We start from the raw sequence: 23529 nt of genomic DNA, 5'->3' as shown, positions 1-23529 counted from the left end.
TTACACATTGACCGCTATCCTATACGGTGTACGCACCATGACAAACAAATAACAACACTCCAGGCTTCAATGTATACAAACTTTGTTTATGTCATATGGTAACTAGCAAACCCTCTGTTATATGACATAACAGACAATATGAGTGTGCATCCTTCATTTCAATGTACTTAATAAACGATTAACAGGATTAACAGTGCATTGAAAATATTTACATGTATAGTGTGGTTTACTCATCTAAAGACAAATAATAGAGCGTTACATGCAGATTGATACATAGAGTAATACATAGAGTGATACATAGACTGATATCTATAAAGTGAAACAGAATAATCCATAGAGTGTTACATATGATGACGCATAGAGTGATACATAGAGTGACGCATAGGAGGGACGCGTAGAGGGATACGTAGAGTGATACATAGAGTGATACATAGGAGGGATGCATAGAGTGATACATAGGGTGATGCATAGAGCGATGCATAGAGTGATACATAGGGTGATGCATAGAGTGATGCATAGAGTGATATATAGGGTGATATATAGGGTGATGCATAGAATAATTCATATAGTCATACATGGAGTGATGCGTAGAATGATGCATATAGTCATACATGGAGTGATGCATAGAATGATGCATATAGTGAAGCATAAAGTAATGCTTAAAGATAAATCTGCTTGTAACTCCGACATTTCAAATCACCATTTGAGTTTTATATTTTTTTTATTGAGCTTTGCCATGATTGTATTTAATCCTATTGCAAAGTAGCTAGAGAAAAATGCAGTGGTAACTTATAACAAAAACCTTATTAAAACATTATTTATAGAGTTTAAATAGCTAAAGTCAGTAAGACCGGAAGCACTTTTACCGAAGACCGTTTATCTTAAGTTTGCAGAGGCATGGCCAAGTTGAGTTTTAGCATTTAAATAAAGTTTGCATCCTTTAAAGAGTAACAACACTTACAATTCATGTTGCTATAATCATGTTAATATTACAATTCTGGAAAAAATCTTAGATTTTAATGGTTTTGCTGTACAATTTGTTTTGCTTGTCAATATTGATCTTTGGCTACAGTTAAATACTTTCTGTTCTAATTGATGTCTATAGAGAGACTAACAAATTGTGATAAACAAAACTTTCTGTTCACCAACAAACAGTCATCCTAGCACTACCCATATATTAATATTTGTATTGAGGGTTCATGGTTTATTTACAAAAATAAAGAAGTGACATTAACACACTTTTAATAGAGCCACAACAGATGCTCTAAAGATATTCGTGCTCTAGAGCACTACTGGTCTATTTTCAGAATTTTGCAAGTCTAAGTAACTTAAAGTGAAACTTTGTTATCTGTAATTTAGAATGGTAAAGAGCATTGATAAGCTAGCATATATATGTAATCTTATTTGTTAGTAGACAGTCTCTGTGTTACTAGCTCAAAGAATTCTACCTCAATGTTGCCTGTCAAAGTTTGGTGTAATTGCAAAATGCATTTAAAAGTATTATACGCCTTTGTAAGTATTAATAGGAAGTACGAACTCTGATTTAGAACTCTTTCACCACATTAAAGCTTACAAGTGTTGGATATAATTTCTGTTGTGCTCCTAAACTCATCAATCAAAACCTAACCACTTAATAACTGCACCTTAGGCTAAGCAAATATTTCTATTTTAACACCATTTCATCATCGTTCCTACCTGATATAATTGGCCGACTAAGAGTGTTTGTAACTTTCCAGTCGTACATGCCGGCCGTTGCAATTGGAATCTTTCGTTCATACTTGTGACTCGAGATTCTTTTAGACACTGACGAGCACCGAGGAACAGCAGTCGTGACCGATGCTCCAAAACTTGAAGAAGACATCGCGCAGATGACAGATAACAAGGCACTGCAGTACAAGCAAACTACTTGTCTTTAGTATACATTCTGTTGCAAGCGTTCACGAGTTCAGTATAACGGATGCTTCGTAAGTGATTACATGTGAAAGAGGGAACAGCTGATTGGTTCATAGAATCTATTCTTTCACACGCTGTGTTTTATTGATGAGTAACCATTGCCTTGAGATTTGATCTATTGTTGCATTTGAAAGGAGCTTTGCATGCGACCTCCCGTATCAAAACCTTTGGTACATAATGACACCGCCGCTATAGGTTGAACAGTCTGAAGGTTTGAAGTTTTGTATATTCTAAAGAAAAGAGGTGATATACCAAAGAGTTATGCTCACATAAACACGGTCGTCTGCCCAAATATTGATTTATAGCAATTTGTTTGCATGCCTCTACTTAATTAGCAGAGTGTCATAGAGCCAAGGCTAATAATCAATATGACTCAAAAAGATAATTGATGACGGTTAACATCTGACAGCCTTTAACAATACCGCTCACTGTCAAAAATTCATTTCACACATGGCTGCGTTTTTATTAATCAGTGCAGGATTTATTCTAGTTGTGAAGTTGTCTTCTTGCTATACTTAGAAGACAACTCTCAAATTCATCAATTGTACCACTCTTAAATTTATTTACTTCAGAGTTATGCAGTGTTAATAGCTTACCCAAGGTTTTAGGTATTACAAATGCAGTAGATGCTCCTATAACATAAGTTTCCTAATACGTAAATTCCAGTTAACGTAAAGAATTTAAATGTAGCTTTTGCTTCGTATTACGTAACGTAAAGCGTCAAGTCGGCTCAAGTTCTCAAATTTTATTCGAATAATGAGAATCTCATAGTTGGCCTTGAACATTTCTTTTGTCACACTTTGAAGAGATAAAGATGTATAAAGATATCTCTATTATAAAGCAATCTAGTTTGCCGTGAGAGAACATCAGGTATGGATGTTCACATATGGATAAAGCACAAAGAGTAAGTAACTGCACAATACCTAAAATAGAAATACCTTAAGGTGGTCAATTAGCACGGGTGTTAGAGTATCGGTCTAACAAGGTGAATGTCACAAGTTAAGTCTCTTTGAAAGCGATATTTTATCCTAACATCTAACCCTGGCTTCAGACAGACAAACAGACAGACACCACTTATTATAGTAAATACATCTAGTCATCTGTTGCGGTTATATACTAGCAAATGATTATACATTTGTACTATGCTCAGGCTAAAGATGTGTTTCAAAACAAAATCATATGCATCCTTAAGAGAGGAAGCGTTTGTTTCTCTACAATTATTTGAACCTTCCTTCTGTGAGAAGTTAATGAATGGCTGATTCAAATGAGATATGTTACTCCAGTGTCGAGATAGTAAAGAAAACCACAATCTTGGAACTGCTACAAAAAATAATCCATTGGTTACAAAGTTGGTGTATCACAGATATATACAACATACTCAAATTTTGGTTTTCAAGTGTCGCGAAATTCAAACTAATGCAAGTTCAAAAAGAAAGTTTTAAACTTTTTTTCAGATGCCAAACAAAGATTTGTAAGCCAAACGCTGCCGAGATCAGCCGAGAAAAGCTGACAATGTGGCTTGATTGTCAACTGACACTTTTTATCATGGTCTTTAGTACTGAAAAGCTGGAGGCAGACTCATTTGTTGTGGTTTACACAATGCTGACAGTGTTTTGCTTTTTATGTAATCAGCTATTGTGTTATTAGCTTTTTACTTGCATTAGAATAAAACATGCCAGCTGTTTGTGAGTTTTTGTTGTACATTAAAATCTGAGGAAATAGGACAGATTACTAGCTGCAGCAGGTGTGGTAATATGTTCCGCAGCCTAGAATTTTCCCTTAATAGAGTATTTGAGAGCAACTTATTGCACTCTACACATTACCTTTACATTCACATTACTTTACACATCACTATATATGATCTAAAATAATGTAAGTGTTGAAAAAGTTTTTCCAACTTTTTGAAAAAATAAAAAGTATTACAAATTTTTGTAATGGGAATGACTGCTTCGGAATTTAAACTAGTCGCTAGTCACACAGCCTTCTAGCTTGAAATGTGACTAAAAACCAATGTCAGACGTAGCAATGCGGAAGTTTACAATAATAGTTACAGTGACGATTGTAACTATTATACTACTTAAAATAAACATATTATTTGTTATTAATTTACAGATTGTTAAATATTAATTAAAGTAAACATGAGAATATGCACATCAATAGAAAGCTGAAGATGTTCTACACATGAAAATAGTTAAACATCAACTGATATTTGCTTTTTTACCTAAGTTATGGTGTAAAATAGCAGTATCAAAACATTATGAAAAACAAAATAAAAAACAAGTTTACATACATTGAAAAAAATTGGCCAATTTCATCCTGATTATTGAAAATTTGTTTCCATGTAAACATATAGAAGTAAATTGGTGGCTTTGGAGTATTAGTGGCATCACAATATTTAATTAACCAGCCCTTGATGACAATCACAGAAAAGGATAAAATGGAAACCCGATAAATATATTATATTTTTGGAGAATACTTTTGGTAGCAGACAGAGTGTCTACAGAACTTACTTATCAAGTATGTAGGGTATGTAAGATCTGAGACGATAAAAAATTGGGTTTATGCCATAAAAATTAACAAATTACATAAAACATTACTAGGTATTAATAAATTATGATCACCACTCAATTTGCTATTGGTATATCAAATGGTCTCAACTAAAACTGAGTTCTGTAAACTCAGTGACTACACTAAAATGCAACCACATTGACACATTTGTATTGACTTGAAGCAAAATTCAAACTGCAAGCTGATTAGATCTTGAGATCCTTGACTATGCCACACCAGAGTAGGTAATTTTTAAGAAAATTTCCGACCTGAATTTGAATATATCTTGCAATAGATTTGCAAAGCTCCTTAAAGTTTTGTAAGTTGCCCAAACAGCCCACTCTAATGAATGAGAAACCTACAGACTGGCAATGTAAGATCAAGACAATTACAGATTGTCAACCGCCGCAATGACTGACCAGAAGCTTTGCTAGTTCATTCTATGCGCAACTTTTAAATCGGAAAAAAGGTCATAAGCTGATATGAGTTAAGCTATTACAACGGTTTAATATGACTTCCAATTATTATGGTTTTAGATTCAAAGTTGTCATACTTTAAATACAGCAACAAACCTCCCAATCAGTCAGCTGTAATAATTATAATAGTTCTTGCATATTAATAACCTAACAGTAAGACTAATTTTAACTTTCTAATATTTGCTTTTGGCTTTGAGACTTTGCCTTGGTTGGCAAAACAAGAATCAACTGTTATTGTGTTTAGCTGTAGCACACGTGTAACTTATGAGTTGTGATTCTATTTTTGGCATGGGTATGTAACTCTTATGGCAACTATATCAGTTCAACAGATTAGCAAGGTGATCTCAATGTGTTGCACTTGGTGTGAGCGTGCGTGTGTGTATGAGCGTGTGACTGTGTGAGCGTGTGACTGTGTGAGCGTGTGACTGTGTGAGCGTGTGCACGTGCGTGTGCGAGCGTGTGAGTGTGTGTGTTGTTAAGAGTTGTAGCTCAGAGATAGAGTAGCAGCAGACCTCAATACATTAATTTAAATGGTGACATCCAGCTTTTTATAGGCTCCATAGTTTAGTGTGAAAAAGTCTAACCCTTCAGCTATGTGGCACACTGTCGCACTATTAGTCTCCTTCATGTTTGTTTGTAAAACTATATATGAGTATCAATAAAAAGTCTATCATGAGAGAACATGAAAAAAAGCTTAACTATACTGATACAGGAAGCAGAGTTTACACATGTTCATTGTCCAGACTCTAAAATGAGCTGTTCTGTTCTGCAGTCAACATTCTTGGCACTCAGCTATTTTTGATCACGGTTTTTGATAAGAGTGCATAAGCAAACCCATTTTAAAATATAGATTTCATGGAAAGCTTTACAATTGAATCTATGTCTAGACCAATCCCATGCCATGTATCAAATATATCTATGCTTCAACTTTTATAGTTTTTATCTGAGTAAAAGTTAAGTAGTTTGTCTACACGCTTACATCTAGCTCCAGTGTATACAGAAGCAATAAAATGTAAATACCAAAGATAGGTATGAACTTCATCATCACCTACCAATGCCATTCAAAGGTCAATGTCATTCAAAGCAAATTAGACCATGAGACATAAACTAATAAAGAGTAGCCAAACAAAATTAGACATTACTGGAGTGAAAAGGTTTTTTGCATAATGCTTCGTTGGTGGTAACAGGAAGCCATCTGTCAAATCAACTCTTCCAGATTTGTCTGCACTCTGACAAGCAGGCGGCCAGCTAGAGCATGAGTGGAAAATTAATTGCTCATCAAATCAGAGTTTAATTCTCTTTACCTTAGATAATACATGCATTTATGTTTTAGAAACAAGATGATAAAATTATAACAACGTGTGTCCTAAAAATATCAGTAATGGAATAACGCATGACTAAGTTTATCATTCGGAAATTTTTTAGATTGTGAACCTTGTTACTGAAAGCTTTATCACAAGATGTTACCATTAATCCCATGATACATCAGTTATCACACGTGATAACATTGTCCACACGATCCCAAACCCATATGTGTTTACATCAGCGAATAGTCTGTGTCATGTGTTTACATTACAAAATGGAGTCACTGAAAGGATGAAATACTAGCTCTACAGCCCTTGTAATATAGAAATAAGCAATCTGATGAAGTAGTGCACATTGCACAGACTGTTTTGGATGCTTGTTAAGATATCGAGAAAGTTTGACAGCTGCAGTTTTTGCTGACATATTTGCGTTGCCTTGACGATGTCATCAGTTTACAGTGCATATAGTCGGTGAATAACTGCCGAGAGGACAATTTCAACATATGGGAATACAGTGTGAACTGGCCTTTAAATTCAGTTCATTTATTTTCTGGCTTTTTCTTAATTTCTTTAGCTAAAGCAAATTCTTATAATTTTTATTCTTCACATGATTCAACCTGGTTTCTGCCTTGTTCTAACTTAGCTTTTTATCAATTGGTAGCGGAGATCTCAAAGAAGTTCCGCCTAGGCTCAACTCTGAGCCTGAATTCAATCAAGCCTGAACTCATCTCATACAAGAAACCAGTGTTCCGATGATGAAAACAAAATTGCGCTAGCAAAGAATTATTATGATATCATAGCAATTTTCCATTTGAGTAATTTGCTAAGACGGCTAGTCCAAACGAACTTTAGTCCTATTTCTATTTTAAGACATTGATCCATATAACTGTGCTATCGATGAGCACACCCTGAGCCCTACTGAAAGGTTTAGTATAAGTATTTTTACATAACTTTGGCTGTACTTCTAGGCTATACTAGTTTCTGAAGAAGTGACTTTAATTGTTTTCCTATGAGAAATAAAAACTAATTAAAATTTATGTCAAGGCGAACTTTGGAATTGTCCGCTAAATAAATAAAAGCCTTTGGAGCCCTTTGATCTGTTATCATGAATTTCATGCTCACTTAGCCTTTTTCTTACTCAAATCTCTACTATAATGAGAGCCGGGTCCATCTGTCTGTCCGAAGCCGCAGTTGGAAAAAAGAACAAAACATTCAGGATTTGAACTCACGACTTTCAGCTTAGTAGATTGGCTCTCTAACACCCGCACCACTCGCCCATCCTGTTTGGGAGTGCAATAATTGTGCACACAGTTATTAACCTGAAGACCTCTTATGTTGAACCGAGCTGCAAGGGTTCTCGTACATTCAAAGACATGGTTGGAGATTGAAAAAAATTACACCGTATAGGATTCAAATTTCTTGGCATTTGACTTTTCAACCCGACACTAACACACTGCAAATATCAACTATCTTCCAATTTTTGTGAACACTTTGTGCACATACTGATACTCCCTGCTTTATCAGCACACCTGACTATCTCTCACGGCACTATAGACTGCCAGGGTGATAATGTCAATGTGGGAATAGCAGCAGTTTCCTAAATGCTTTTTAATAAAGGGGGAATTACCTTTGAGGTTTTTTTCTGTTAAGAACAACTAAGTGGCGCCATATTTAATCAATAGCTGTGACTCATTAGACAAGGAAACATTTAGGGACTTTAGATTCAGGGCTTCCCCATTCTCCCACTTTCCCAAGGTCAATTCAAGGCTATATTCATGCTGCTACACTGGTCTGATTTTATCGTACGTAACAATGACTGTCCAAGCCGCTGACAGCTGTCAGACATGCTACGCAGAAGCTGAACAGTACAATAGTACACACATGACAGTGCATTTGTACAATACAGGCTCACACTGGTTAGGTGATAGTCTAATGGAGTAGACGTGTAGCATTGTGTAGATGAAGTGAAATAAAAACAGAAATGGCTAAAGTTCATGTACAGCTTCATCAATATAGCGGAGTACTTCACCAAACTGAAACTCTGCAAGCAATACGCTGGTCATCTGTGTCATCTTCAATCTGCGTTACAGAGCCTAAAAGCAAACCTGGGAATTAATTCTTACAGGAAACACTGCCTAGCTTATCAATCACTTTGTATGGCTCAACATTCTGTTGCATGAGTCACCATATTAGCCTTATTGATTTGCATGAGTCAACTGATGAGTAGGTTTGCCGCGATGGAACAAAAATTAGATAAATCATTTATGAGTCAGTTTATAATAATTTGATCTTTGGAAAATCCATATGTCAATAGGACAGGTAAATGTTATCATTAACTGATATCACATGAGCAAAATTCCATAGAAATTAGGTTGACACACAATTGTAAAGATTGACATTGTTCTATTAAATACTGTTCTTGGAAAATTTTAGCCTGGAAAGACGAATCTAAAAGCTGTCAACATACAGTCTCAGAGTCATAAAGCAATAAAAATGACAGTTTGAAGTTTCATATAACAAACTAAATGAGGAGAATAGCGGTATACACTGTGGGAATCTTGTAATTTATGTAATCATTCTTGTTACAGCTCTATAATGACTGCTACAGTTAATAAATGAGGGCTTACCAATGCTTAGAGTGGAATTAAAAAAGTGGACATTGCGAATTGACAAGGATGATAAGTGGTAAAGACAAACAAAAACATGGTAATTTTATTTAAATTAGGTTAACTTTTTAAAAGTCTTAATTCTGCTCAGAAGCAGCTGCTGAGTGAGAAGTTGATTGTTTTGATGTTGGATAGACTGCTATTATCTGGTCACTCTTAACACACTTGCCTTATCACTGCAACTCTCTGATACCGATATAATACAACTGCTATTATTTTTTATCTTCTCATGATAAAATTATCAGATGCATTTAATCAGCAGTAAGTATCCAACAGTAGTGTATTTGTGCATTGTGGAGGGTGCAAACTTGTAGCTGTGCTTACAACAAAGATTTCATGCATTGGGAGTTTATTTTTAGTCCAAGCAAAGTTATTTAGTTTCTGTCAAAAACATTGATTTAACAGTGTTGCTAGTCCAATGCCTTGACTAGCAGTGCTACTGCCCAGTTTGGGCCTCATCATTATTTCTTTTGTTGTTTTTCTGTTTTCATATCTTTTGATAAAATAAAACAAAACAAAACAAACAAAACAAAACAGTATGCATAAGTTACAGCTCTCTTATAAACAAACCCAAATATATGTGATTAAAATGTCTGTATAACAATTTCAGTATACGAGAAATTTGTAAATGCTAGAAGTTACGGGCACTAAACTGTTGGGACAATTGCAAATGCAGTAAGATGTCTATGGATGAACAAAGTTTCTCAAGCCTTAACCTCACCTTGCAATCACCTCTAGATATACAGTTTTTTTACATACACCGTAAAATTTAAGCAAATATTTGTCTCGGCATGCAACATAATTTTCAATGTTATACATTTAAAACTTTCTGAAGCATGTAATCTTGATAAATAAAAAACCACTTTAAATAACAATATAGCAAACAAAATGAAAACTCATATCAACAATTGATTTAAATTATAAACATAAATTACAACATGTTAGATAAACTCTCTAACAAATGCATCAACAAACCGCCTAAAATAGTTGTATATATGTTAGTTAACTCATATGAGTATCTTTAAGGATTCACTAGACCAGTGGTTCCCAACTGGTGGTCCATGGACCCCTAGGAGTCCACAGGATGTTTTGAGGGGGTCCACAGGCTTGAATAAAATAGTTGTAAAATAGGCCTAAAATAGTTGTACATATATTAATTAACACACCTGAGTACCTTTAAGGATACACTAGACTATCAAGGTACCAGATGTTATATCGATTGTTTGTGGATTTTAATGGAACTAAAGGGCAAAACAGTTGAGCAGCATCAGCATAAGAAATTATAAAGTTATGTAGCAAGAACACGAATGAAAAAATGAGCCAGTTTCTATAAATAGTTTCATTTTCTAAAAACTTAAGCATTGCGTATAATGAATTAACATAAATGAGAAAGGATTTATTATATTTGATCCAAAAGAAATTAAATCAATGGTGCCATGAAGTTAGCAGCATTCGGCAGCCTGTTTGTACATATAGAAATACTTTGAGGCATTGAATAAAGGCAACTATTCTGATTATATGATAAAACGCTAAACAAACAAATACATAAGGCGAAACATTTTTGGCAGCTACATTTATTAAATATACATAAAGGAATGTAGAGGCTAAATTGAGTTTTAATGTAGCTTAAGATTACATAATATTGTAATATGTATTGTTAATGGGGCGTAAAGATTGCACCAACAAACTATTGGAAAGATAAAAATCAAATTTGTTAAGTTGGTTTAAGTGTAAGGTTCAGGTCAATCATGCTGCTTTGACCACCTGATGTAGGAATTTGCACTGAAATCATGACAAACTAGTTTGAGCTTGTACTTGTACTCATTTAGCGAAGGCTGGTAAACACATCATGGTGAAATTTCACCTCTGTTGCTTTGACTAGTTGCTCAGATGGGGATTATGTGGTTGCTAATAACCCAGAGAGCTACTCAGTAGTTTCCATTGGGGAAATCTGCACCGAGTGGCTCTCTTTTGCGATACGATTCTTTGAGGCCGTCTATCTTGACAATTTGCTCTAACTGAGCCATTCAAATTCAGTTATTTATTCATATTTCTTCCACTAAATTTCCTTTTGTCATGGATGAAAGAAAACTACATTATCAGCTTTGCTTGAAGGGAGATAATTCCTTAGTCAAGTCAGTAATAAATTGTAGTTTATCATGTCAAGCCAGAATATGGCTATTATATAATAGTCTTCTTGTTGCTGTTATTCTATCTCACTGAGATTTTGGTATAAGCTTTCTTACACATTTATTACTGCAAATGATACTGGAATGATGAGTCATGTTTAAATAATGTATGTATTGTATTGGCATGAGTAATCACTAACAAATGATACTGGAATGATGAGTCATGTTTAAATAATGTATGTGTTGTATTGGCATGAGTAATCACTAACAAATGATACTGGAATGATGAGTCGTGTTTAAATAATGTATGTGTTGTATTGGCATGAGTAATCACTAACAAATGATACTGGAATGATGAGTCATGTTTAAATAATATATGTGTTGTATTGGCATGAGTAATCACTAACAAATGATACTGGAATGATGAGTCATGTTTAAATAATGTATGTGTTGTATTGGCATGAGTAATCACTAACAAATGATACTGGAATGATGAGTCATGTTTAAATAATGTATGTGTTGTATTGGCATGAGTAATCACTAGAAAAAATAATGTTTTTCGTTACATGCCAAAAGAAAAATGATAAGATTGAAATCAGGAATTATTGAGTGAGTTGAAGAAAAGTTTCTTAAAAGTTGGTAATCTAACAGTATAGCGGAGGAGTCAGAAAAGTGAATTGAAGGTTGTAGTAGCAAAAAACTCATAAACTGAAACATACGATAGTCAATGTAGTATGTTGGTGTCCCAAAATAGAAAACGATGTTTGTGATATGTGTGGAAGGATGAATACAAATATTACAAATAAAATACAGCTTATACAAATATTAAAAAGAAAAATTTATGTAAGATTTTGAAAGCTGTAAGTGAAATGGAGAAACGAGCAAGTTTGGGATGGCTGTTTTGTACTGCCAGACTGTATACATTATATATATTATACATATAATCTCACATATATATATATATATAATTTTTTTATATATATATATATAATAGTCATATACATTATATATTATACATATATTCTCACATATATATATATATAATAGTCATATACATTATATATATTTACCATATTTACCATGGTGCTCTATTTTTCAACCCTTTCTTTATAGTGGTGGTCAATTGGAGGCAGCATTCGAATAGAGGCTGGCAGTGTATTTTTCAAATGGTTCGTCAGATGTTTCAGAAGATAAATTTAACCCTATTATGGGTGAAGCAAATGTTGCCTATATTTAGCATTTTTTTGGTGAAGCGATATTAAACCTTTTGGATGCAACAAATCTGCTAACTTACCTCCAACTTGCCAAAGATCTCTTAATAAAGATGCATTGAAAAATCGAGAAATATCTCTACCAGTTTACCAGTTGATATCTATTGCTTTCAATTGACTTGCGATGATATTATAGCTTGTGTCTTTTTTCGCATTTTGTTGGCATTTTCAATTTTTATTTCATTCTAAATTTGAAGACATATTTATTTTATATCTATTTTTTCAACATTTGCTACATATAGGTTTGCTGATGTTTGCTGCTAAAACTAGCTTTTTATGTGCGATAGAAGTGGAGTTATGAGCATCGATCGATCCATTGTAAGCCGTGTTAAATACTCGCAAGAATGCTAATAAATAACATGGTATAAATCTGCATATTTATAAGTTATATAATCATAATCTATCAAACGATACAAATATATATTCATGAACAAGTGACATAAACGAACCATACTTATATTACATGCAGAAACAAAAATTAGTGTTTCAAAACAAAAATATTTCCATCATTTGCTCAGATAGCTGCGTTCTGATTGTTGCTTTCGATGAAACGAACATATTATTCGTCATCTATTACCTTCCAAAATATTTTCTAGCCTCAAATCTTTTTTTGCACTGCTGAACTAGTTAGTATGAGCGTCTAAATAATTTTTTGTTAGAGCAAAACTTTTATGCGCTGCATTTAGCACAATTGCAACGCGTAAAAGTTTGCCAGCTAAACGTAACCTTTGGCCCAAAACTTGCAAATCGTTTTTATATGCATGTTCTCCGAAGTATTAAGACAGTTAGAAATTATTTCTATGGCGTCGCTTTTAAAGTCCATCTACCATCATAAATCTAAACTGTTTTTTATATGTACATGTACTTCGAAGTATCAAGACCGCGTTAAACAAGGAATTACGATTAGCCTGAGAGCGTTATTGATTATTTCTATGGCATTGCTTTCAAAGTTTTAACAAAAAAGTGAAAAGCTTTGGAGTTGGACAATGAGAGAATTGATGGTTATTAATGCTAATGATTAATTATTAATACAATCTTTTTGACACTTTTCTACTGATCACTTGATATTAGGGGTTGATAAAGATCAAATATAGTCAAAGTGGCGGTCAAATGGAGGTGGCGTTCAAAAAGAGGGTGGCACTCTATTGTTCAAACTTTCTCTCGTAGCGGTGGTCAAATAGAGGTGGCATTTAAATAGAGGTGGCGTTCAATTAGAGGTTTCACGGTATATACCCTCACATATTTATAATAGTCATATACATTACATTTATTTATATATATATACTCACATATACATGCATATGTTAGCCATAACTAACAAGAGCGTTGGAAAAGGTTAAGGCTAGTTATCTTAAATCCAGGTTGGTGTTTCTTTCTGGGGTCACGACAGATCTGTTTCATGCTTTTGCACTCATCAGGCAAGTTAGGTTATCAGATAATGCAAATCTCATATTATATATACTCTCATGTATATGATAATCATATACGTATTACTAAATACATAGTTGAACCTAAAAACATCTAATCTAAATGCTGACAAAACTACAAGTTAATCCAATTTTCTAAGGCCTTCCTATCTAGCATAATTTATAGTTGATTATAAACTCAGTAGCTATCAGGTAAATTCTAAATTACAAAATGAATCCACCTATACTTACAGATTCTACTTACACCTACTTACTACTTACATCATACTTACAGATTATCTTCCCTAAATTAAAGGCATGTTGGGCTGTGGGCATCTGTCCTCACACTGTAAAAAAAATCTATGCAGTATTCAATCACCTCAGATGGTCATTTTTCAATGCACCTGAAAAACTACACACTCGAAAATTATGCAATGTCCATGCGCTATTCATTCAATAAAAACACACTTCTATTCATCGTTTTATGCGATGTGCAACTAAAAATTAACGCACTGCTGATGGTCATTTTTCAAGGCAATTTCTATTCACACTGTGCATTAATCATAAAACCAAAATATGTACGCACTTAGCGTTTAAAAATTGCAGTTTTTAAACATTGACTGAGTTTTCTATACGAAGACGATTTTCACACGCTGAGTGCATTTAGCATTGCAACCTGGTTTTACACGCTTGGCGCATTATATTTTAGGGTCAAATTTGAACGCAGCAAGTGTTTACAAGTTTAATCACTTTACAAACAGCTCTGCGTTTTTTTCAGCCAAGGATATTTTTAAACAGCGAGTATATATAATTTATTATTAACATTTAATAAAAGCACTAAATAACTCGAAAAACACACACAGCATTTAATAAAAGCACTAAATAACTCGAAAAACACACACACCATTTAATAAAAGCACTAAATAACTCGAAAAACACACAGCATCTGTTTGATCAAGATCGATTTAGAATAATAATTAAAAAAAACTATCTACAATAATATAAAAGAGAGCACGATTCCATAAAATCCATTGAGTAAGCCCAAACCCCAAATCACGTAAATAATTCGCTCTAAAAGTGGTGTCACTTTGGCATACTGGATTGGAAAGGTTACTATTTCGTGTGAATTGTGTTCTATGAATTTTGTTGTTATGTTTTAGACTTATAGCGTTCCAGGCTTTGCCGGCACTTGCTTTTCTTCGCCTACTCATCGTCGGCTCGGCTTTCCTGCAAAAGAGAAAAAAAATGTTTCTATGATTTATGATAATTCCAACATGAAAAATAAACGTTAAAAATAAGACTAGGAAGACGGCAAAAAGCTCGACCAATGAGTTTAGGATATGAGTGTTCTCGGAAATTTTAGTTTCAATGATTTTACAACTGGTTGAAATCGTTTTTTGCGCCAAAAGTTACATTTTGGAGTTCTCTTCTCATGAATTATATGATAAATTGCTACCATAGAAATTCATTCGAATCCTACTTAGTTTTTCGACAGATATAAAACTAGCATAGCTGAGTCATTAGGTACTCACCCGCTTCATTTTTTCCATAAATTTGTCGACAGACAAATACTTGCTTCCCTTTCTCACGGTGCTGGAGCCCAAGAAGGTAAACTCCAGCAGCTGGCCAAACTTCTTGGCGTCGCCAAACTCGATGTCCCCAATGTAAAATACTGCCAGAAGTTTTAGCAGGACGAGAGGGTCCTCACTAACGCTTAACTTTTCCCCATCCACACAGAGTTTCCCAAATTTGAGGTGGGGAAGAGAATGGCTTACCTAAAACAGTAAAAAGTAAGTCAGATTGGAGCCGAAACCAGTCCAGCCAATTTATGACGTCAACAACATGCCTATAGAAACATCCTAATAACCTCTAACACGCTGAGTTGGAGTTGCGAACCCATAGACGGGCTAATGTATGACGTTAACAACATTCCTATAGAAACATCCTAATAACCTCTAACACGCTAAGTTGGAGTTGCGAACCAATAGACGGGCTAATGTATGACGTTAACAACATTCCTATAGAAACATCCTAATAACCTCTAACACGCTAAGTTGGAGTTGCGAACCCATAGACGGGCTAATGTATGACGTTAACAACATTCCTATAGAAACATCCTAATAACCTCTAACACGCTAAGTTGGAGTTGCGAACCAATAGACGGGCTAATGTATGACGTTAACAACATTCCTATAGAAACATCCTAATAACCTCTAACACGCTGAGTTGGAGTTGCGAACCAATAGTCAGCCTAATTTATGACGTTAACAACATTCCTGTATAAACATCCTAATAACCTCTAACACGCTAAGTTGGAGTTGCGAACCAATAGTCAGCCTAATGTATGACGTTAATAAGTTACCGAACTAAGAAATCCACTCACTTTGTGTTCGGGTGTTTCGGCCAGCATCTTTTTGTCTCCAAGGCGCTTTCCAATCACGATCACCAGTTTCTCAAATCCATAATCATTCGCTGCAAACAAAGTATTTTTGTTATATTTAAACTTTTTTTGACTACACACTACCAGGTAAGACCTCCAACAATAGAGACTAGTTCTTGTTTAAGCTGCTGCACATGTAAAGCATTGGAATGGAAAATAGGGTGAGACAAACTCCGTAGATTACTATTATCGTGAGGTAAAAAGCCAGTAATACTGACTAAAATCATGGGCACCCGACTCCGACTTATATCATTTTGGCGGTTGATATTATTTTGATAATTGAGCCGTTGCTAGCGCATAAAGTAACATATTGTTCTGCAAAGAAAGTACGTAAATTTGAAGATAATAAATACACTTACGATTAGTCTCTTTTGGACATGCAGCCATGAACAAATCCTCTGCTCGCTTTCCCAACGCGTCCAAATCCAAGTCCCGATTCAGAAGGAGCTCAAGCTCAGGTATAAGCTAACAAGCAATAAAAAAATAAGCAACTTCAAAATATCGACGCTAATTTGAAAGAAGAAGACATTTTAGCAAGCGAGAAATAAAGTACAAACATTTATCTTCAATATTCTTCCTGTAGCAAATCTATAGAATTCAAGAAATATCGACATTCAGTCGACTTGCCCGTAAATAAAAACTAGTTATGACCCTCAATGAACCACTTTACTGCTCTTACATGAAGTAATTCTAAGCCCTCAACGATATAGACCTTTAACAAACTTAATACGAGTTGACAATATTATTTATATAATCAAAAAACTTTGGTGGTGAATTTTTAAAAGCTGTGGTCAGATAGATGTCCAGTCAGAAACACATATCTGACCTGACCACAACGCCGAAATTTTTTTAGAAATTCAATTATGCTGAAGCCTACTTAGATAGTAATAATTACAATGTAAAAACCTAAACGCATAGGGTCAGATGAATGAAATCGAAGCTAGAAATGTGAGTTGTCTTATATGTGTAGTTTAAACGATGGATAACTAGCAGGCATGTGATTTCCAAAATTCATTTTAGCTTGCTGACGGAAGTCGTTGACAAAGTACTTTGAGCAAAAGCCCGAGGCAGCATTTCAATCATAAAATTATGAAATAAATGTGTTTATATACTGAAGTGGATAGATAAAAATACCACCTAAGGTATACTTAAATGGTGAAGGCAATGAATAGCGTACAGTAAGCCAGCGTTCGGAGCTAATACAAAATAGCTTAAAATAAACTTTTTAGCTTATGAATCACATCCCTGACTGTGATTTGCCATAATTTGCCTGTATAATGCTAGAGGTGCAGGATTATCTCTTTGCCGGAAAACACGGCAAGGCTGTCGTGTTTTCCGGCTAACCCTCTCCCTATTCCACCTTAGATTAAACACTGTCCTACCAGCAGGAATATGTTACAAGCCCAAACTACAATTTTATAGAAAACACATACTAACAATAATGGTTTATGCACATGGGCAAGTTGGAGTGGAATACATAATAGTAAAACAATACCTTACTCTTTCTTGAAATTTATTCCTTTGATTTTGGGCCCAAACATATTTATTTTTAAAAAATAGCCAACAAATCTAGACTTCATAACTTTTTGCTCATAAATTTTCAGAAATTGCTTATTACTAAGAAAACAGGCTAGGAATTCTGACTTAGAGAAGGTATGCCATACATTTTCAGTGAAAACATAGTTCAAAGTCTATGCCAAAGACATATTTGGGAGTAGAGTGCTGAAGATTTTTTAGAAGACCATAAAGTTATCCTCTGATTATGGAGAAGAAAACTCCTAATAGATAGGCAGTAAGTCTGCTCAGTGGTAGGATTACGTTCAATGCTGCGCCAGAATAGTGCTAAATAAAAACTTGGCAATCGTTTAATCCAGTGGCCAGATAGGACAGGCAACTGCCGAAATTGACCATAATCCGGCAAGTCATCCATCGTTTAAACTATAAATTACTGTGCACATATTATAAATTCCCTCCATAGAGAGAAACTAACTGGAATTTTCCCCTTGCAATGAATTTCAGTTCAACTCGGTCTCCAATAATATATAACATTTAAAGTTTCAGTTAATCCCAAGACTAAGACATTATTCTTTGAGAAACTATAAAGAGTGACGAGTCTAGTCAAGTTTATTTAAAATTGTGCTTTGGAAGTAGGTAGCCATCTTCAGCTCATGCAAATTGGTATTCGGTGCAGGTTGTATTGCAAAGACTTCGCTTGTAGCTTTTTAATATCAATCCACTAAAACACTACGTGAGACCTGGGCTCAAAATAGGATACTGGGAGAATGGGCAAAATTTTGAAAGTTCATGTTATTTTGGAGAGTAATACTTACAAAAGCCTCCTGTCCATAAATTGGCCACTCAACAACCATGCCACTCCAACCATCTTTCATGTTCTTAAAAGCCTCTTTCCTAATAGACAATGATGGACGAAGCATCTCCTTTACCGCACTCTGCAATATGAAGACTGATTATAGAGTTCTTATAGTTTACTGTGGTTAAAGTTAGGGCATCATCAACGAAAACTACAAATTTTATTCAACTTGCTATAAAGGGTGAAAAGTTACCATAAAAATTTCAACAATAATCAAGTTTAGCCGTGCCATCAGGGAGTATATAACTGGTTACATAATAGATTGTTAGAAAAATGTCCACCTTTTCAAAGAAGTGGAACCCTAAAAGCCGTGACACTGACACTCCATGCCTCATTATAATATTATTCGAAACGCGACTGTCAGTGAATGCTGCCATTAGAAATATAAGCAAATCTTTAATTTAGAAGCGATTTTGGCGGCGACAAAGTGGAGCCCGATCATTAGCAACAATGATGTATAACAAGAATGGTAATACCACAACAAAAATTACTTGAAACATTTAGCGGATGAAACAAAAGGCGCTCGAAAGGCTGTTGCATAATCAAGACTCCCTCATATATTTTAAAAACACAATAAAGCAAGCTGCACACACCTAAGAGATCTACTGAAAGCAACACAAGATGTTGGTTATAAATTAGTACCACTAGCCTAGATCAAATTTGTGATCCTCATTGTCTGCGTTGGAGTTGCACCCACTATAAGCGGCTACTTCGATCTTATTTTATAGTGGGGGTAACTCCAACGCAGACAATGAGGATCACAAATTTTTATCTACCGCTAGCCCCTGATACTCTTATTGAGTAAACTATGCTACCTTACCTGTGGAATTGTGTCAAGATTTTGAACCCGCAAATTCCTCTTTTCCTTGCTCGGAGAAACCACTAGTGCCTCTGCCCTCACCACTATATCCCTGTAAGAAATTAAAAGATGAAAATTATGGCTACAGAAGACAAAGTGTTTGTCGCATTTTTATGAGTTATATGAGTAGAAATCTTATGAAACATTGAGATGTCTATTTGTCCTTGCAAAGGGAGGGGGATGTGCGGATAATAGATTACAATGATTCACTTCAAACAAAGATCAAAAGCATAACATACATAAAAAACATATTATAATGCTTATAACATACATAAACATACAATATTATAATGCTTATCATCAAAACCTAAGACGTCAATATAAATTGCGATTCTGATTGACTATTCATCTCAAACGGTAAATTTTAAATTATTTTTATGACGTCAACAATAAAGAGGAGAATTAACAAGTAAAATACGAACCCGGTGACCGAAGCAGCAGGTTCTTGATCGAGTTTTTGTTTTTTCGCATAGTAGCTTCTTTTGTTTCTTACGCTGCAAGATAACTGTCTTTTGAAAACCTTCTACAAGCAAAGAATGTAGATCCTGATAAACTATAGATGCGCAAAAAAATAGTATGATTACAAAACTAAAAAGGGAGTATAAAAATATCATATGTGTATAGATTAGCTAGCATGAAAACCAGAGAGAGTTGCTCAGTTCTAGTCCATCAGACAGAATATTTTCCAATCATCTTGAAACAAATTTAAAGTTTACCCAGCTTTGGACTCTTGCAATGGTGGTTATGCAAATCAACGCTAGATTACACTGGCTCATAGCGTTTACTATGATAGTAAAAAAATAAAGCTAACCCTTCATTCCTAATATAAAGCTGAAATGAAGCTATGCCTCCCCAAACAACAATTAGAAGCTCAATCATTTCAGTTTCAGTTGCATAAATATCAACGGAAGGGCTTACATTTTCTGGATCACTTATTACACTTCTCATAATAAATATGAAAATATCACTCAATAGCCCATATTAACATTCATAGTGAATGCATGAAAATAAATGACAGAGTAGACAACTCCGACAGGTATTTAACAAGCATTAGGTATCTCTCTCCCTCCCTGAGAGGGTCAAATGCTTAGAAAATTTCTACATACACGAAATAACCCTTGATGGATAACGGATATGATGTAAGTTTCTGTATAATAAATTGTGGAAAGCTGCACGCCAATGCCAAGTATTGCTAAATGAATCTGCAGGACAGTAGGCTACATGCCCGGTAGTAAGTAGACCTATTCACGATTATAAAAAAAACTCACGTAGCAATCCTTATCTTCGGTATAGCTAGCGTCTTTGAAGATGTCACTCTTATCTGGAAATTGCCTCAGGACTTTTAGTACCACACTATCGTAGTTGGGTCTGCTGTGACTATGGGACCAATTAGCTTCCCCAATCGCCTGTACAACCATTTTCCTGGTCTCTCGTCCAGTAAATTGAGGTACATTGAGCTCCTATAAAACAATAAAACTGAGTTCTTACTTACTATAGGGAAAAGCCATAGTGTATATTAACTTTTAAGGCAAATTACTTAATTAATTGCCTAAGGCGGAGTTTTTCTCATAGACAGAAAATACTGCAGTGTAAAATGCATAGTGTCTGCTCGAACGATAAAGTGTGACTACCAAGAGTTGCCCATTACAAGCGCTTTCAATCAAGGCTAACCTACTAAGATTCAACAATTCAAACAGCACCATACTTAGCAGGTCTAATGTACGTAAAAATTTACATTACAAATTTAAGTTGTGCAATCAATTCAACATTATCGACAGCCAAAGAACAGCCAACGAATTTAGACAGCCTTTCTACTAGAAGAATATAAAGCAGAATGGTTTGAAGCTCGGCTCTTCGCTCACAAATTGCAATGTACCGGAAATTTTGTTTGGCGGCTGGTATCTAGTCTACCCCACCACCATCCATTATATGTATATAAACTGCCGCCATTTCAACCCGCTTGTTATATTCAGCCAAGGTATTTTTCTGATCCTGAATTTGTTGATACCGTATGATCCGGTTTTGAGCGCCCCTTTTCCTGTAGAGACGGATAATACTTTGAGCTGTGGTAAATTGTCTTGTTGAATGCTTTTAAGTTTTTATACATTTTGATTAGTGTTATAAAAATCTTTTGTAATTAATTTCCGTCGATTCTGGTAGGGAGGCCTACTGTTTTAAAGCCAGATGTCGTAGCTTTATATTTTTATTTTACCTAGTGGGCATGAGAGTATTGTCTAGGTTTTGGTTCAGCTTGAAATATATTATATTGACCTTGTCATTCACTTTACTTCTCAGAGATTTTCATGTTTCTATGTTGAAAGGTTCAGTTCAACGTACGGAAAACTTGTATGCCTACCCCATTCTGATACTTATTGTCAAAGAAAGACGCTCTCACCATGCTTGAGGAAACATGTTGAAGCGAAAAATACTGACCACAAAAGATCTAACAAAAGACCAGCTCAAACACTACATATTTTCAGACCCTGTTTTAACAATCTTGAGGCATCTTTAAAAGTAACTATCTAGGGTACATGATTGGGCAGTGCAAGTAGGCTGAATGTAGTGTGTGCACCTCATAACAGGACAGGGTATTTGAATTTCTAACAATGAACACAATAAGTTCCAAAATTCCCATTGTGGGAGAACAAAGGAACCCTCTTTGTTTAGTAGGCAAGGCAAGGGCAAGGCATATTTCTCCCTTAGGTCTTAGCCAATGTTGCCTAATGCCCTCTAAAATACATTTTGCCCTTTACTTTTCAGCTTGCTATTGAGTTCACAAAACTTTTGGCGCTCTTTTTTTCTAAACATCCTGAATCAAATTCGGTACACTTACTCTGCTGTAGCGGGCCGCAGTTGTTTTATATTAGCAGAGGATTGAAGATTTTAAGAAAGGTTCTTTAAATTGGGCTGTGGTGTGGCTAAAATTTGCATGGTCATTTCGTAGATAATGGGTAAGACCCCTTTCTGTGGGATACCCATGTCACAAGTATTTATGCCGACTTAGTGAACATTCTGGCCCATTGTGAAATCACACACTCTCACTTCACAACCAAGCGATTCGAAATGAGTCATTTTTATTTTTCTCACCCCCCCCCCACCCACCCCTTCTGTGCAACTTATTGTATTCACTGTCAACAAATCAAGTTTGCTTCATACTATAGCCTATCCTACTAACACCCTAGCTGTGTGACTTTTCCATCATCCGTACTGCTGTGCTAATAACAACCCATCATATAGAGTAGTCGATTACGACCTGATGGTTGATTCACAGCACAGCCTGCTTTAGATTCCTATTTTCATGGGCGACTTCTTGTCCATATTTGAATGATACTTTTTGTATTATGACCCATGGCCTAAAAGGTATCTAAGAAATAGCCGATGGTCTAGCTATATTGCGATTGTGTCAAAGCTATGTAGAAAATGTCCGCAATGGAAAATGTCAGCAGCGGCTGCTGTGAGTGAAGGAAATTCTATGACCAAGATTGAACTGTTTTGGTTTAACATAATTTTATGGTCTTTTATATATACCTTTAGAAAGGGTTATGACTGAGTGGTTAATAGTTTAATCAGCAGGGTTAGGCATGAGGCAATACACAGCAATACACAGCAACATCAATACCCCGAGATATTTTCAAAGGAGATAAACTCGGCATAGGTGCATTCCCTGGCCCTGATTTGTAATCAGTTATTTGTGTTGTTCCTTTTTGTTGCTATTAGATCTTTCACAAAACATTTTACGACAAAGAGATCTGGATCATACAGTGATGTTTTCTATCTATTTTTATTGATATACATGTACAGTTCATTATTTTGCTGAAAAATTCTTGTAAAAATTGTAATTTGAGCTTTTTTGTACGCGTGTCGAAGTGGATTTTCCCACAGTGTTGGACGTGTACCCCTCCGCCTCGCAGTGTTTCCCCAAAAAAGTAAATCTGTTTCTAACACTGGTTATAATTATATTTATCACTGATGTATTCCAATCTTGATTATTTAAATTTAAGTCGTTTTTGGATGACATTCATCAACTACTATTTGGTTGAAAATATCTTTTCCAGCAAAGCAATGCCTTACAGACTAGCGGCTTTTTAGCTAACTCAAAATCCTATT

At 35.1% G+C, this 23529-nt stretch overlaps 1 protein-coding gene across 1 annotated transcript; it reads right to left on the bottom strand.

The window, feature by feature from the left end:
- Nucleotides 1–14539: 14539 nt before the first annotated feature.
- Nucleotides 14540–21180, bottom strand: LOC137403868 (uncharacterized). The gene is made up of 8 exons (XM_068089962.1): nucleotides 20691–21180; nucleotides 19845–19945; nucleotides 19384–19474; nucleotides 18523–18642; nucleotides 16552–16657; nucleotides 16136–16224; nucleotides 15285–15527; nucleotides 14540–14979 (listed from the first exon to the last, which is right to left on the bottom strand). The coding sequence occupies exons 1-8, from the start codon at nucleotides 20838–20840 to the stop codon at nucleotides 14956–14958; spliced, it is 924 nt and encodes a 307-aa protein (XP_067946063.1). The 5' UTR covers nucleotides 20841–21180; the 3' UTR covers nucleotides 14540–14955.
- Nucleotides 21181–23529: the final 2349 nt, after the last annotated feature.

Source organism: Watersipora subatra, chromosome 9 (genome assembly GCF_963576615.1).
Source record: "Watersipora subatra chromosome 9, tzWatSuba1.1, whole genome shotgun sequence".
Classification (NCBI taxonomy): domain Eukaryota; kingdom Metazoa; phylum Bryozoa; class Gymnolaemata; order Cheilostomatida; family Watersiporidae; genus Watersipora; species Watersipora subatra.
This window is presented reverse-complemented; position numbering and strand designations above follow the sequence as displayed.

What these genes read in the sequence shown, in the direction of transcription:
- LOC137403868 (XM_068089962.1), bottom strand. Translation starts at nt 20,840, where the DNA reads ATGGTTGTACAGGCGATTGGGGAAGCTAATTGGTCCCATAGTCACAGC. An exon ending in CCGAAGATAAGGATTGCTAC is followed by an intron (nt 19,946 to 20,690) that starts GTGAGTTTTTTT and finishes CTTTGCTTGTAG; the next exon opens with AAGGTTTTCAAAAGACAGTT. An exon ending in CCTGCTGCTTCGGTCACCGG is followed by an intron (nt 19,475 to 19,844) that starts GTTCGTATTTTA and finishes AATTTCTTACAG; the next exon opens with GGATATAGTGGTGAGGGCAG.